General features: G+C 38.4%; 1 protein-coding gene across 2 annotated transcripts in view; it reads left to right on the top strand.

Moving 5' to 3' along the window:
* Positions 1-301: 301 nt before the first annotated feature.
* cunh14orf180 (chromosome unknown C14orf180 homolog) overlaps positions 302-12,995 on the top strand; it is a 34,324-nt gene continuing 21,630 nt past the window's right edge. The window contains exons 1-3 of one of the 2 annotated variants that reach the window (XM_016475505.1): positions 302-782; positions 2,079-2,109; positions 6,901-6,987. In XM_016475505.1, the coding sequence (XP_016330991.1) occupies positions 630-782; positions 2,079-2,109; positions 6,901-6,987 (271 nt within the window). In that variant the 5' untranslated portion in view covers positions 302-629. The remainder of the gene's footprint in view (positions 783-2,078; positions 2,110-6,900; positions 6,988-12,995) is intronic. The other variant, XM_016475506.1, reaches the window with a different exon arrangement.

Genomic DNA, 12,995 nt, shown 5'->3' with positions numbered 1-12,995 from the left:
CAAACTGGTAAATTGGTTATTTGAACTAGTTAATTGAAACCAACTGTCTGAAAGAACCAGTTCACAGAAGAAGAAAAAAATCAGACTTTCCCATTAGCCTGAGGCTATGGATTACAGTTAATAATGTTGTAAATAATGTCAGTTTCTTGCACTGATTGTTTTGCTTCGTAAGACTTCAATATATTGTCAGGAGCCATTGTATTAAATTTTGACTAATTGAATTTCCTTTAAAACCGGGCAAAAGAGTCCACCATCTTCTACTGCTGTACCACAATTGGCTGCGAGCAGCGTCGCTCAAACGACAAATCCTCTCAAGTCCTGACTTCCTCCTCTGCTCTTTGCGTGGGCGGCGCTGCGCGGTACAGTCTCCACAATCCCTCTCTTCTCCCTCCCACGCACCCTCCTGCCCTTGACTCTTACGGACCGTAGGAGGAGGGAGAGGAGAAGCGGTAATCTGTTCCTGTTTTGAGGTTGCAGCAACCGATACTGTGTTTTCCGCTCCATCCCTCCGGACTGTTTCTCCATGCCCGTGCCGCAGCTCAGATGGGGGGAGACTTGAGTGCAGCAGCGGTTGTCTGGCACGTTAACGCGCGCGGCAGGTCTCTCTGGCGAGCCATCCCGAACACGGGATGCTGAACGGGAGCCGCGAGGGTTTGTTTGAACTGGGCAGGCAGCTCCAGCAGGAAGGAGACTCCCAAGCTGCTCTGCACTGCTTTTTGAGCTGCCTGCTGGGACTCGCACATGTGCAGAGCTTCCACTCGCTTCCCAACTGCCTGCATCAGGTGAGCCCTGCAGGATGGAGCTCTGTCATGATGCATTGTGGGATAGAACCCATTTAAATGGGCTTTACATTTGCACATCAATAGAATCTATAGAATTGAACAGAATGCACAAATAATGCATTTGTTTGCATGCAAAATCGTTCTCTTGCTCATGCATGTATTTTGTAATGATTCGATGGCACACTAACCTAAAACTAGCCATCAGTCAATGCATATTTTACACTGGCAGATGCATTCTGAAACATTCATGACAGCATATGAGCCGACACTGCAAACACACACTCTCCTATGCAAAGAGTGTGTTCACACTTGTTTTCCTGTGTACAGCAGGAGACGTGCTTGAGGTGGTCTTAAGCATCTTGTGTTTATCGTTGTGTTGCAAGCTATAACCATTTGGTTTCCATCATGTGTTTACATGAAAAGCAGTGTTTGCATCAGGGCAGTTTATCTTATAGCTAATGTTTTTTTTTTCTCTTATGTGCTCACTTCTCTTGTCTAATCATGGACTCGATTCGATGACAGTCCGTCAGATAAAACCCCTCAGCCCTGTTTACTCATCCTGGGTAAAAATTCACAAGGGTCCCAGGCAGAATATAAACAGTGGCTCTTACACAAGAGTGCTGGAATGTGTGGTATGACATTGGCCAGACGGAGTTGCTTCTGACCTTACAAAAAAAGACATATTTAGAATTTGCTAATATTTATCACTAACATTAACTGTAATATTTAATCTGAGGCATTTTGAAATACAGAAAGTTATAAGAACTAGAATGTTACTTTTCGAGTGAATCCGAGTGAACAACCACTGTCAAAAACATGATCAAGTATCGTAATTGGTGGCAATGGATCTATGATCTACTTAGGCTTACGATGCTTTTGGGAAACGCAGCCCAGGTCATATTTCAGCCTAAATAAGGAAGAAAAATACAATTATGTTGTGCTTTAAAAAAAAATTAATAATTGACCATTTTAATTTTAGGAACATTAAGATTTTTTCCATGACATATAAGCACATGTTCTAAATTACCGTGTTCTACAATCATAATACAGGATTTTTTTTTAAGTATTACAGTAACGTGAATGAAATGACCATCACAGAATAATGAGTAAAACATCAAAACATCAATATGATAATAAGAAATTGAGGAAATGTGCTTAGCCTTTATTTTATTTTATTTTTGTATTTTATCTAGAAATATCTCCTGGACATGTTTTAATGAAATTCTCTCTTTTATTCTTTGAAGCACTTGAGGTTTGAATTAACAATATTCTCTCTTTTTTTTCTCCTCCATACAGATCGCTGAACTCTACATTGATGACAAGAACTGTATCCTTTTCGATAAAGTATCAGCTCAGCCTCTCACTCTAAATTGTGTAATGAACATAAAATAACAAATCTTTTTTATCTGCACAAATATGCATGTAGTGAAACTTCAGTTTGATATGTTATATTGTTTGTGCAAAGACGTTGTGTTGTGTTATCGCAGGGCCTTTTCAACTGGAGCTTCTTGAGTGTGGTCTTTTTCCTAAGAGGATTTGTGGGCACTTATCGTATGTCAGCTGAAAGAGCATCACAGCTAATTAACCTGCATAGAGCCAGCATGAGCGCCGCTGTCATTATTCATCTATGGACACTCGTTAACAGCCAGGCTAGTGTTACGTGACATACATTCCCTCTTAAACCCGTGGCCTCTCAATTACTAAAGCATAGAGTTTAAACGGGTCCAAGGCTGGCAGTTTCAGCTCAAACGGGTAATTTACATGACCTAAGCCATTTAACCAAGATCATTCATGACCTCTTTTCCAATTAAAATCCAATTACACGTGAATTGATTTCAACATATTTGTGCTGATCTTAACCAGTATGCTGGTAAATAGTGGTGGGACTTGGTGATCTCTGTGTAATTACATAAAACCGAAATAACTGATGTAGATTTGATCTTTTAATGGAATAAGCTATTTAATTACATGCAAAAAATTACTCTGTTTTATCAGTGCACAACAAGGGACATCAGAATAGGTGATTTGGGGAGCTCCGGATTAATGAAAGATGTGAAATCAAAGGTTAGCAAGGATTTTATCTTGAATGTTCTGCCCTTCTCTTATCCTTTAGGAGAATGTGGACCAGTGCTCATGCATAGCCTATTTATCAGTAAAAGGAAGAATGATAAACTAAGGTGAAAACCCATATACTTAATTACTATGGCAATTCTTTTTTTATGAATAACTTTTTGTTCCACATTGCATCTTATTTTGGCAGAATCGATCACATATATACACAGGAAAAGAGCATTTGATTGATATGCCAAGTGACCAACCACAGTCCACTTTAGAAATTTGAAATCAGTGATATACAAATTAACAAAATGTCAGTAAGATTTTTTTTTTTTTAATTAAATAAATAAAAATACATTTTAAAATGCATTACATTGGAAACATTTATGTTAAATTGTAGTAATATTACTGTTTTTACTGTATTTTTAAAAATTATTTCAAAATAAATAAATAAATGCATCTTAACCCCACATTTTTGGTTTTGTAAATAGAAAGATTTGATGCTACAAACTTGCTAAATATAGTTTATGTTCTTTCTCCGTAGCACTCATTGTAGAGAACAGTGAACTCAGTTATTTCTCAAAACCCACTTAAAAACATATATTTTATGACAACAGGCTGTCATATCTTTTTAATTACATGTATGTAAGTCAGATGGATTGAGTTCTTTGCTTAAGAAGAAGATGAAAGGAACAAAACATTCTTCCTGTACTCATTTTCTGACTGGAAGTCGATACAATAGCTGTGATCATACTGTGATTGACACTTCGCAGCCGGCAAGTATGGAACGATATTCCGGACAATTTTCAAAAGGAATTGCAAATTGTATTTTCAATTGCGTTTTCAATATGTGGATGCATAAATTGTGACATAATCCAAATGCAATTGCAAATACTGCATTACCGTTTGCATTTTCGCGAACGCACAGTGACTGCCACATTTCAAATGAAAAAGCAAAGTCCATTTGCAACTGTATTTCCCATGTCTTAGGAGTTACGAGCCTGTCATATTTAAATAGCAATATTAATTACCAGTCTGCTTTTTCACTCTCGCTGCGTCGCGCATGTAACCTGCCAAAACTCAAATGGAATCGCAATTCCTTTTGCATTTGAATTTCCGATGTCTGCATGGAAAGCTGCCAATCAATGTGAGGGGGCGGGACTATACTAGGGGGCGTGTTTGTGTTGGGAGGTGACGTCACTCACAGACGACCGTGCGAATGCTCTGATCAGTGGAGGTAATCGGTAAAGGTTCCGCTAAAGGCAGCTACCAGTCAGTTTCGTACCTGTGTGAACGAACAGACAGTGCAACCTTCTTGGCACAATACATAATTCTGTCTTTTTTACCCCAAATGTAGCGATTATCCCCTGCCAACAGCGGGAGCCACAACGGTACGCACAATAGGTCAATATTCACTATTGGGAGGTGAATATAATTTAGTCATACTGTATACAGGGAATGCAAAATATATATATATATATTTGGACGCTTCAGCCAAAATCAAATATGTGTCAATGTGTTAGATAATAAAATATTTATATATTCACTAAAAATATTGATATATTCACTATATTCACTAAAAATCACAGAAAGAAGATTTTTCTTCTATAGAGAAAAAAAAAAGCTCAGAAAGGGTATTTAATATATAATATTGCATTTCAAATATAAAACTCAATTGAATCTACATATACAATGCTTACCACAGGATTATTAAAGTTAAACTAGAACGTATACCATAAATGATATGTTAAAAAATAAAAAAATAAAATAATAATAATAAAAAGAAATAAAATGAAATAGAATAGAATAAATATATAAAAACCTGACTTGTATTATTTCATGCTAGTTGCCAAGGCAACATTTATTAATTATTAACTAATTAAAAAAAATAATAATAATAACAACAACTATAATAGTATCTCAATGATTGGCACTGACTGAATATACTGTATATTATGCAGTATTTCTAAAATATGAAGCATTGGGACACAGGCTTTTAAGCGGATGGAGCAGAAAGCAATGTTAAATGAACAGCAAAAATGATTACAAAATCAATACAGAATACATTTGTTCCTGGTCTCTCCTCCACTGCTAATTCAGCGGTTAGCATCACATGCACCACAAATAGATTTATCACTTTCAAACTGATCCCCATGCTGTTAGTCAGCAAATTCAGATGTTCCTCAGCCAGCTGGGATCTAAAAATATGCTTGGGACACCTGGGGATATGCTGCTCATTCGTGGAAAAGATCATTTTAAGAGGGACATCAGACTGTAACTGAGCACTGCCTACAATGAGATGCACATTAGATCAAACAAAGCAAGCTACTGAAAAAATGACAATCTACATAACATAAAAGCACATAAAAGAATTAAAAAATGGGGGGAAAAAATCATATTGTATTACAAAATTGTTAGGACATGTACAGTTCACTATGGTTCAAAAGTTTGGGGTCGGTAAGACTTTTTTTTTTCTTGTTTTTGCAAGAAGTCTCTTATGCTCACCAAGGCTGCAAAAATACAGTAAAATCTGTAATATTCTGAAATATTATTATGCTTTAAAATGACTGTTTTCTATTTTGATATATTTTTAAATGTAATTTATTCCTGTGATGCAAAGCTGAATTTTCAGCATCATTACTTTAGTCTTCAGTGTCACATGATCCTTCAGAAATCATTCTAAGATGCTCAACAAACATTTCATATTATTAATGTTGAAAATGAACTGTCACCGTCCCACCTGTGGGATGCTTGGCGCTCTTTTTTTGTTGTCCTTTTTCTCTATCAAATCTTTTAGTAATCATCATTTGAAAGCTTAGAAGCCCAAGATTCATCCTGTGAAAACCATTTTGAAATCGGACATTGCGTTACCATAGAAATGGTACTGTGAAATCTTTTGGCGGTCTCCTCCCCCTTAGTGGGCGGTGTCAAGTGTCATTTTAGAGTAAAACCTGTTATGTAAAATATTTATTATATATAAAATAAAATTATTATAGTGCATTTTCTTTATAGTAAATTGATACTTTAATTTTTTGAAAACATTCCACTTTTGCAATAATCTGCTGATTTTCGTCTTTAAAAAGAGACCAACCTTAGGTCTGTATTCCAAAGTGTTCATAAATTACAATAATTTAAGTTTGGATAGTGTACTTTCATGCCTATTTTTAAAAAAATGGGGGGTGACAGTTAAGGAGTTAATGTTGGCTTTTTTTTTTTTTTTTTTGAGCATACTTAATATTTGTGGAAATCATGGTAAAAAATGTTCAGGATTCTTTGAAAAATAGAAAATCCAGAAGGACAGCGTTTATTTGAAATAGGAATCTTTTGTAACATTATGAATGTCTTTACTGTCACTTTTGATATATTTAATGCATTCATTCTTTATATAAGTATTCATTTATTTCATAAATAAATAAATAAATGTAACTGACCCCAAACCTAATGGTAGCAGATATAACCATCATTTTTTGACTTTTTGTTTGTTTGTTTGTTTAATAAAATTAGTAGCTAAAGCATATTTGTCACGTTTCACATTCTAACAAGAGGTCCAGCTGTACTTTATGATACCAAAATAGAAACATCAGCAAGTTCCTGCCCATACAAATAACAAATCCTGCCTTTATCTAGGTCATTCATGGCTATTTTAAGAACTTTTTCCTTGCTGGTCAGGTTTTTGTAATGACACTTGCTAAGAGCAAATATTATCTTCTTACACTGACATTGTAATGGCATGCCTTTGAAAACACTGAACAAACTTTTTAGTCACTATTTATAGAACAGCCACAAGCTTTGTGTCTTTCTACAGAGCTAAAAAGAGAACGTGACACCAACCAATCAAAATATCACACAGGCCTTGAGCTAGAATAGTGATTTTATGTTTGTCTGTTTAGGCGATACATTAAAGGTTCAGTGGACACCGGTGTTTTATATTGTCTTTTGTGATGCTAGCAGCTGAACAAATCAGGATTTCACTGAGCTTGAGTAATTGGGCGATGTGTGCGATCATAACAAGAGACTATTCCTGGTGACAAGCATGTCTAGTCCTTCACCCGTATAAAATCAGATGGGAAAGCTCTGCAGTTTATTCAGGCGGAGAAGATGTTCTACGAAGTGGCATTGATCGAGCTCACCTCGCTGCAGGCCAGCACAGGCAAGTCCACTTTTTATGGATTTACTTAAATGCTTCTTTTATGGTGCTGTTGAGTGGACATGTGACTCTTTGATCAGAATATATCATAATATGTAGACATTTTCATCATAGCTGTGTACAATAATGTACTTAGGCAACATCACACAAACAAGACATTCAGAACAGCAGCATGATTCAGAGAGTGTGTTTTATACATCTGCTTTTATACAGTGGTGCAACAAAGTTAATAGTGAGTAAATCGAGTGTTCTGGCATGAAACTCTAGATGGCACAGTCCAATAGGTCAAACTCAATCTGACATAATGACATCATTATCATATGACACAGCTGATTGGTTCTTTTTGTATCAGCAGCTTGCTGCTCAACATTCAAATACTTGGCTAGTGCGTGCTGTAGCAGTTGCAGTGCGCTTCAGAAACCCTCCACCTTCCCCAGCTCCACCTGTATAGATCTGCTATGGGGTGATTCATGTATGCTATATGGGGTTATTTTATATATGTTATATGTGCAGCAGCAGTATTTCTTACATGCTCACAGCAGCATGTTGTGGATGTATTGGCAGTAGCAAGTCTCGGTACTTGCTCTGCCGCAGCAGCAGCAGCAGCAGCAGTGTTGCAGATCTGTTCCGCCAAGACCAAACACATTAATACTGTCATGTACATTGCTATGCCAATCCCTTCAAGAGTTGTCATGACGGAACTTACATTTCTGTTATTTTGTGTATTTTTGCTCAGTCAGTGAAAAAGTTCCAAACAACACATCAACCTTGTAAAACAGTACTGTTCTTTCAATTCCAGAATGAGTCTGTGTTTATGAACAAATCGGTTCAGTGATTGATTCAATGGCTTACTCATAAAGATAGTAGGTGCATTCCAATCGACCGCAAGTACCCTGTGAAGTAGTCTAGAGTTTTCTGCCATCTTAAGCTGGGAATACACTACACGTTTTTTGCCCCGATTTGTGCCCGATTTACTGTCTGGAGAAGTTGACACTAGTTGCTGAAAGTCAGATCCAGTCTGCAGATTTGAGCTGACAGATTTCATAGAAAATCGCACAGTGTACAATGGTCACATACTCCAACCATAATTTTTAGCTTCAGACTTCAGGATGTCAAACATGTTTGAAGTTTTCAGCCGAATTTAGAACACACGTTGTTTTCATTTGTCACGTGTCTCCTAGCAACAAGGCACACATTTGTGTGTGAGTTTATTGTAATCGGAACAACTCGAAAATCTGGTAGTGTGCAATCCTCAGTCATGTAGTGTATGATGTCCAGTTTTCCTCTGTCACTATTTACAAAGTCAGTAAGTGTATTCAACGAACAGATAGCCTTTAAGTAAAATTCCAATGAGTAGGGGACATAAATGTTCAGTTTAAAGGGCTCCACAAATGGCATAAAATGGCTCTGTCATTGAGTTAAATTTGTCAGGTATATTTTTCACATGGTTGTTCACCAGTAAAAAGAGTAGAAAATGTGACAGGTGCAGTGTAGAAATCATGTTTAAAGGGATAGTTCACCCAAAAATGAATATTACCCCATGATTTACTCATCCTCAAGCCATCCTAGGTGTATATAACTTTCCTTTATCAGATTAATACAATTGGAGTTATATTAAAAATGTCCTGTCTTTTCCAAGCTTTATAATGGCAGTGACTGGGGGGTTGAGATTTTGAAGCCCAAAAAAGTGTGTCCATCCATGATAAAAAGTGCTCCGCATGGTTCCGGGGGATTAATAAAGGCCTTCTGAAGTGAACTGATGCGTTTTTGTAAGAAAAATATCCTTATTTAAAACTTTACAAACTGTAATCTCTAGTTTTGTACTCGCATTCACAAGAGAGTGGCATTCCAGTGGATGATGTATAGCAGGTGTATCGTAAGCATTATAGCTCAGGTTGCACAGTTTCTCTATATAACAATGCAGATACATTTATGTACAGAGGTCTGTATAAAGGTGTTTATTGTATTTGAACTAGTTTGAAGACAACATATTTGGCAGGTTGCTGTGATAAAAGTAATGAAAAAGCCCTTATATTGAGATGGTTTGGCCATGTTTTATATCAATTATAGTGTAAATTATAACATCAGATACATTTGGAATACTCCAAATTCATTATCATTAGAACGAAGTTGAGAACAAATTCATGTACTTGCATGCATATGGTTAATTAGGCTGCAATATGTATGCAAGTTTTCCTGTGCAGACGAATACTAAATAATCCACAAAATTATTAGTGAATGAGACCCAGTAACGTACTGGCATATCAATGTAGTCGGCATACTAAAAAGCATCTCTGTCCATTCCTATCCTATACACAAAAGTGTGACAATTCGACCTCTGGCAAACATTGGCACAAATTTGCCACAGATTAACCACAAGTTTGCAGCAAATTAATGGCAAAGGTTCAAGCCTTGTTCCACAAACCATTGAAAATTGACCCAACAAACCTGTCCCCAAGATCCTGTCGGAGAGCAGTAATATATTTAACAGAGGTTCATCTTTATTTGCCCTGAGATGCACCAGTATTTATGGATGAAGGAGACCCATCGATCTCCTTCCATACAGTGGACGTCTGCCATTCCCCTGGCTGTCTGCATGCTGCTGAGACAGCATAGATCTCTAGCATGGGCAGAGAGTACAGGAGCCTAAGGAGATATATGACCACGCTATACATTACCTCATTAAAGAGATGTTGAGTACCCTGGAAACGTTGCCTGATTCAGCGTTTTTGGGCCCATGCTGCTTTGATTTCCTCCCTCTGGCCTAAACCATGCTCAGTTCCCATCATGTCCTCAGGATACACCAAACTGAATATTTCTGTGTATATACAGTGATATGGTGTCTGCTGCATTCAACAGATGTATTGGTCTTGTTTGGCTTTGAATACATACAGTGGGTACGGAAAGTATTCAGACCCCCTTCAATTTTTCACTCTTTGTTATATTGCAGCCATTTGCTAAAATCATTTAAGTAAATTTTTTTACCTCATTAATGTACACACAGCACCCCATATTGACAGAAAAACACAGAATTGTTGACATTTTTGCAGATTTATTAAAAAAGAAAAACTGAAATATCACATGGTCCTAAGTATTCAGACCCTTTGCTGTGACACTCATATATTTAACTCAGGTGCTGTCCATTTCTTCTGATCATCCTTGAGATGGTTCTACACCTTCATTTGAGTCCAGCTGTGTTTGATTATACTGATTGGACTTGATTAGGAAAGCCACACACCTGTCTATATAAGACCTTACAGCTCACAGTGCATGTCAGAGCAAATGAGAATCATGAGGTCAAAGGAACTGCCTGAAGAGCTCAGAGACAGAATTGTGGCAAGGCACAGATCTGGCCAAGGTTACAAAAAAATTTCTGCTGCACTTAAGGTTCCTAAGAGCACAGTGGCCTCCATAATCCTCAAATGGAAGACGTTTGGGACGACCAAAACCCTTCCTAGAGCTGGCCGTCCGACCAAACTGAGCTATCGGGGGAGAAGAACCTTGGTGAGAGAGGTAAAGAAGAACACAAAGATCACTGTGGCTGAGCTCCAAAGATGCAGTCGGGAGATGGGAGAAAATTGTAGAAAGTCAACCATCACTGCAGCCCCCCACCAGTCGGGGCTTTAGGGCAGAGTGGCCCGACGGAAGCCTCTACTCAGTGCAAGACACATGAAAGCCCACATAAGGACTCCAAGATGGTGAGAAATAAAATTCTCTGGTCTGATGAGACCAAGACAGAACTTTTTGGCCTTAATTCTAAGCAGTATGTGTGGAGAAAACCAGGCACTCCTCATCACCTGTCCAATACAGTCCCAAAAGTGAAGCATGGTGGTGGCAGCATCATGCCGTGGGGGTGTTTTTCAGCTGCAGGGACAGGACGACTGCTTTCAATCGAGGGAAAGATGAATGCGGCCAAGCACAGGGATATCCAACTTAAATGATTTTAGCAAATGGCTGCAATATAACAAAGAGTGAAAAATTGAAGGGGGTCTGAATACTTTCCGTACTCACTGTAAGTGTGTTTCTTAAGGGGCGTTCACACAGAATGTGTTTTTGCATTCCATTGCGCTAATTTGCCATTGTTTTTCTATGTAAACATGCACTAGATTTATATATATAATATAAATATATATAAAGCTTGCCATCTTACAAATATATATATATATATATATATATATATAGCACGCACCAAGGATTAACCAGCTGCTGGATTCATGAATATTAATCAGGTTGTGTGCGTTCGCTCGAACTGATTTGCTGAAATCAATACAGGGACGATAATAGGTGAGCACCAGCCAATGAGATGGTCGTTTGCGCATTAGTTCCGCCCACTACCGGAAAACCCAGCAGTTCTTAAAAGCTGAAGAATTCCTAAGGAACTCCGCTATTTTGACAGGAAAATACAACAAAGAATATCGTTTACACGTAGCGCGTCAATTCTGCATGTTATGTAAGACTCTTTCGCTCGCTCTCTCTCTCACTTTGCGCGAGTGAGTCGGCAAAGCGACGGTGAGTCGTGTACCTTCACGTTACAGTTTATGGTACGCCAAATACAAAAACACCTGTGCATCCATTCAGATGAACTGAAAAATAGGACTGATTGCTTGACGGAGAGTGAAACTCTGAAGTGCTCAGTCAGAGTGTTTGGCGAATGAAAATATATCTGTGCTAAACTTATACTTAACCTCCAGCTCACACACTGGCGAGTAAAATCTAAGAATTTATTAGCCATTGGCTAATATTAGACATCATTTAGTCGCCCAGAGTGAAGATTTAGTCGCATATGCGAGTGATTTACTCGCAATGTAGAGGGTTGAAAGAGAGAGATTTTTGAAGCTGAAATGTACAGTTTGTTTTTAATGGTCAAACAGTCTCTTTCTGACATTGTTCTGCATAAATTGATACAAGTTTACGTGACATGAGTTGAACTCAACTTTGCAAAGAAAGTTTGGTAACACTTCAGTATAGGTACCAATTAACTAGTGGCTTATTAGCATGCCTATTATTAACATATTAGCAGTATTTATAAAGCACATATTCTGCTTGACCATTCTCTACATCCCTAATGCTACTCAATACCCAAACTTAACAACCTTTACTAACTATTAATAAGAAGCAGAATAGGAGTTTATTGAGGCAAAAGTCATAGTTAAAGGTTTGTTAATATAGCGAGAATTTAAAAATAAAATAAAAATAAAATAAAGTATGACCGAAAGGTTTCTAGCTGATTTTATTACACTTGTCTCATGTTAAAATGCATAATTTTATTAAAGGGGTCATGTGATGTTGCTAAAAAGAACGTCTATGGGTTACGTATGTAACCATGGTTCCCTGAGGAAACGAGACGCTGCGTCGAGAATCGCTTTGGGTACGCCCCTGCGTAACCACGTTCTGAAGCACGTGTACAATCAGCCCAATGGAGCAGCGAGACGTCACGAGGGGGGTGACGTAAGCACCAGGAAGTATAAAAGCGCATCTGGCAGAGTGCAAGTCAGCTTCAGTGAAGTAGCGCATGCAGGGAGTATGGCAAAGAGACGCAGCGTCTCATTCCCTCGGGGAACCATGGTTACATACATAACCCAGAGACGTTCCCCTTCGGGAACTCGAGCTGCATCGAGAATCGCTTTGGGAACGAGAATACCCACTGCGCCATACTACCAAGTCCCTGCCTGTGTGTGTATCTCATGAGCACATCACGAAGAGAGAACTTGGGAATCTGGGGTGGATGCCAGGTCTAGGTTATAAAAGCGGACAAAAGTGTGCGGAGAGGACCAGCCCGCCGCAGCACAAATGTCCTGCAAGGCCACACCCAAGTTGAAAACTTTGGAGGCCGCCATACTCCTGGTCGAGTGCGCTCTGACCCCCATAGGAGACGGGAGGCCAGAGGACTCGTAGGCTAGTGAGATGGCCTCGACCACCCACCTACTCGTAGTCTGCTTGGTCACCGGAGATCCTTTATTTGGCGGACCAAAACAAACAAACAGCTGATCTGCCTTACGCCACGGGGCAGC

This window comes from Sinocyclocheilus anshuiensis, unplaced genomic scaffold (assembly GCF_001515605.1).
Source record: "Sinocyclocheilus anshuiensis isolate Anshui unplaced genomic scaffold, SAMN03320099.WGS_v1.1 scaffold676, whole genome shotgun sequence".
NCBI classification, from domain to species: Eukaryota; Metazoa; Chordata; class Actinopteri; order Cypriniformes; family Cyprinidae; genus Sinocyclocheilus; species Sinocyclocheilus anshuiensis.
This window is presented reverse-complemented; position numbering and strand designations above follow the sequence as displayed.